General features: G+C 43.2%; 1 protein-coding gene across 1 annotated transcript; it reads right to left on the bottom strand.

Annotated features, from left to right (window-relative positions):
• Positions 1 to 21: 21 nt before the first annotated feature.
• LOC123176847 (GDSL esterase/lipase At5g45910-like) lies at positions 22 to 2663 on the bottom strand. Its single transcript, XM_044590876.1, has 3 exons — positions 2408 to 2663; positions 2050 to 2256; positions 22 to 1919 (listed from the first exon to the last, which is right to left on the bottom strand). The coding sequence occupies exons 1-3, from the start codon at positions 2661 to 2663 to the stop codon at positions 1738 to 1740; spliced, it is 645 nt and encodes a 214-aa protein (XP_044446811.1). The 3' UTR covers positions 22 to 1737.
• Between the last annotated feature and the right edge of the window lie 542 nt (positions 2664 to 3205).

Genomic DNA, 3205 nt, shown 5'->3' with positions numbered 1-3205 from the left:
TCACAAAAGGACACAAGGGTTTTAACATGGAAAATCCCTCCAACACGAAAGGGAAAAAAACCACATTCGCTAGCTAGTAAACCTTCACTATATTGGAAGAGGTTACAAACGTTGGGGATTACAACGATGGACTTATCCCGTACGGCAGCTTACATGAGGCATATATAACAACAATGACCTAAGTCAATACTGATCAGTATCACAGGGGAGCTTCACTCCCACTCGCACCCCTAGACGTTCCTCTACAATACTCTCTCGATTCCAATATATAGTGTGTGTATTAGTTTTTTATGTCAAACTTTATAAACTTTCACCATTATAGAAATATTTATCAACATCTAGAATATTAAATTACTACCATGAGATTCATCATGAATTTTTTATATGGTACTCCCTCTGCCTGGAATTACTTATCGAAGACATGGATGTATCTAGACGTATTTTAGTTCCAGATACACCCTTTTTATCCATTTTTGTGACAAGTAGTTCCAGACGAAGGGACTATATGTTTGGTATTGTAGATATAGACTCCACCAAAATTGGTAAAAATAGAAAATAACTTGTACAACAATATGTATTAAATTCAACACACAAATGCACGGGGTGTCCCACTAGTTTAGTTAAACCGATAATTGCTTCAAGCCAATACATATAGAGACATAAATTTATGCATGCCCGTGGATCTGAATTTTCAACTCTACTACACATGTGTTTTAGGCCAGTAGGAAACGAATTATGAGCATGCAATGTGCATTACCGGTGGATCCGCGTAGGGGCCATGGAGCCACCCATCGGCAACAGCCCAGTAGGCAGACTCCGTAAGGTGGAAACCATCCCATTGAAGGGCTTGAGATGGATCTGCACACGCCATCACCCCCGGCCGCCCGCACTCTGAGTCGAAGTCATAGTTATAAGGAGGTCCTCCGGCACCACAACAGGTGAGGAGGGTTGTGCTACTGTTCAGTCCTGGAGTGCTCCTGTGACGCTACTTTAATTTTGAACTGCAGAAGACCTAAATTTTAATCAGAAAGGACCAACTCACCAAAATGCCCCGGCATATCTAGAAACGCAAGGACGGGTCGGTAGTACTCAGCGGCAATGATCTTCGCATGGGGGTACTTGTGCCGGAGCACACTGATCCGCTGGCGGAGGAGAGAATTGTGGTAGCGCCCCAGCCTGTTCGCACTCTTCAGACATTCGTTCCGATAGTAATCCACCTTGTTTGGGCTAGCAAGCTTTGTGAGCACTGTGGGTACGCAGCCAAGTGGGAAGATGTCTGGCACAACGATGTACTTGGCGCCGTGCCGGATTAGTATCCGCAGAGGATTGCTAACTCAACAGTTTATCTTGAGTCATACACAAGTGTTAGCAAACAGAATAGACCTATTATCCATTCTTTGTACTCCTTCCATTTCATAATATAATGTATTGCATATATATATATATATATATATTTAGAAGTCAAACCTCACAAACTTTGATCAAGTTTGTGGAGAAAGACATTGACATCTAGAATGCTGAAAAAATGTCTAATTTTTGCAGGCCAGAACCACATAATCAAGAACATAAATTTCCAACTGATTTGGATATGGTCATGGCGACGCAACCAGCATGTAGCTAGTATAAAATAAGGCGATAAGATAGACAAGTATTGTGTTCAGGAATATGAAGTCAAAAGAAAAAACATGTTGTGGGAGAAGTAAATTGTGGGAATTAAAGGAAGAATGGACTTTTCATCTATTCTGTGCACAGCATATAGAGTACCTCTACGCCTTGGGAGACGCTGTCAACGATTTGGGGAACATAAGCTGTGGCTTGTTCCACAGTCCTGTTGGACAGAAGGAAGCTCCTGTAGTCATTTGCTCCAAACTCTCCCATGACAAACAAGGAGCTCCCGAAGCAATCAGTACCTTGTCGACCTGCACGCCGTCCACGTACGATGAGGAAAATCACTTGGACAAGGATAAATGTCACATATATATAATCACTGCCCTTTTTGAAAATCTTGTGATTAAGGACTGATGTTTATTTAGCCATCCACCTACGTACCCTTGCAGAGCGAAGGCTTCAGTTTCTGGAACCACACGAGCTGATCATAGAGGGAACTATTGATAGGAGGGTTCACGATCAAATTCTGTCCCTGCAGGTATTGCAGGGTTACAGCCGGCGCTCCTGCCACGGCGAAGTTTACTCCAGCGGAGAAGTTGCCCCCCTTGTCAAGGTACGGCGGCACGAAAGGCAGACCCAGAGCTTCGGCTGGAAAATGAAGCAACGATATTTTTTTTATCTTTTTTGCGGGTGGAAGCAACGATTAATTATAGAGGTGTAATCTATCTCCCTCTCTTTCTCCTTTTAGTCAGCAAGATTAACAGTAGTTGAACAAGCTTGGTAGTGCATTTCTGGTTACCGATGAAGTCCAGCACAAGGCGGCCGTCGGTGGCACGTCCAGTGGGGTGGCCGAAGAAGGTCTCGCCGTAGGGGAGGTTCTTGAGTAGTAGACCCGGAAGGACGGGATCAGCCCACATGACCAAATTACCGGTGTCGGCGAAGGAGTCGCCGAAGCTGATTATGGATGTGAAACGGCTCCGGCTGCCATTGGAGTAGGCACCGCGGAAGTACGCTAGGATGAAGAGCAAGAGGAGCGCTGCGTGAGGTGGCCTCATACTTGGTTGCTTGCGCTGCGGTAGCAACGCTTGCTAGCTGCTTCCTGCTTGTCAGTTGGGGCTTCCATGCTTGGTCTCCAAATGCTATATATAAGCAAGCATACCGTGCTTAACAAGGCAAAGATAAGGTTAGTTATAATGCACATATAATATGATGATTTTCCAGTCAACCAAATGTGTGTTTAGTGGGCTTTTTCTACGAATGTACATGTACATCTTCTTACTTTTTTTTGCAGGGTAGGTATATCTTCTTACTGACTCATCAAGTTGGCACTTACTCCCTCTGTTCGTAAATATAAGTCTTTTTAAAGATTTCAATATGAACTATGTACGGAGCAAAATCAGTGAATTCACACACTAAACTGCATTTATATACATCCGTATGTAGTCCATATTGAAATCTCTAAAAAAGACTTATATTTAGGAACGGAGAGAGTATTTATTTAAGCAAATATGAGTTGTAGATTGGGAGATTTGAGTAGTGACTATGCACGTAAATTCTCTCTTCGACTAGAACAAATGTAACCGTTTAAATGATTTCA

Source organism: Triticum aestivum, unplaced genomic scaffold, assembly GCF_018294505.1.
Source record: "Triticum aestivum cultivar Chinese Spring unplaced genomic scaffold, IWGSC CS RefSeq v2.1 scaffold85946, whole genome shotgun sequence".
Taxonomy (NCBI): Eukaryota; Viridiplantae; Streptophyta; class Magnoliopsida; order Poales; family Poaceae; genus Triticum; species Triticum aestivum.
The sequence above is the reverse complement of the archived record's forward strand: the minus strand, read 5'-3'. Positions and strand labels throughout refer to the sequence as shown.

Bases quoted from the DNA above. Each gene is read 5' to 3' on its own strand.
- LOC123176847 (XM_044590876.1), bottom strand. From the start codon at position 2,663: ATGAGGCCACCTCACGCAGCGCTCCTCTTGCTCTTCATCCTAGCGTAC. The intron at 2,257-2,407 runs GTAACCAGAAAT...TTCATTTTCCAG, and splicing joins CCTTGTGCTGGACTTCATCG to CCGAAGCTCTGGGTCTGCCT. The intron at 1,920-2,049 runs GTACGTAGGTGG...GACGGCGTGCAG, and splicing joins GAAGCCTTCGCTCTGCAAGG to GTCGACAAGGTACTGATTGC.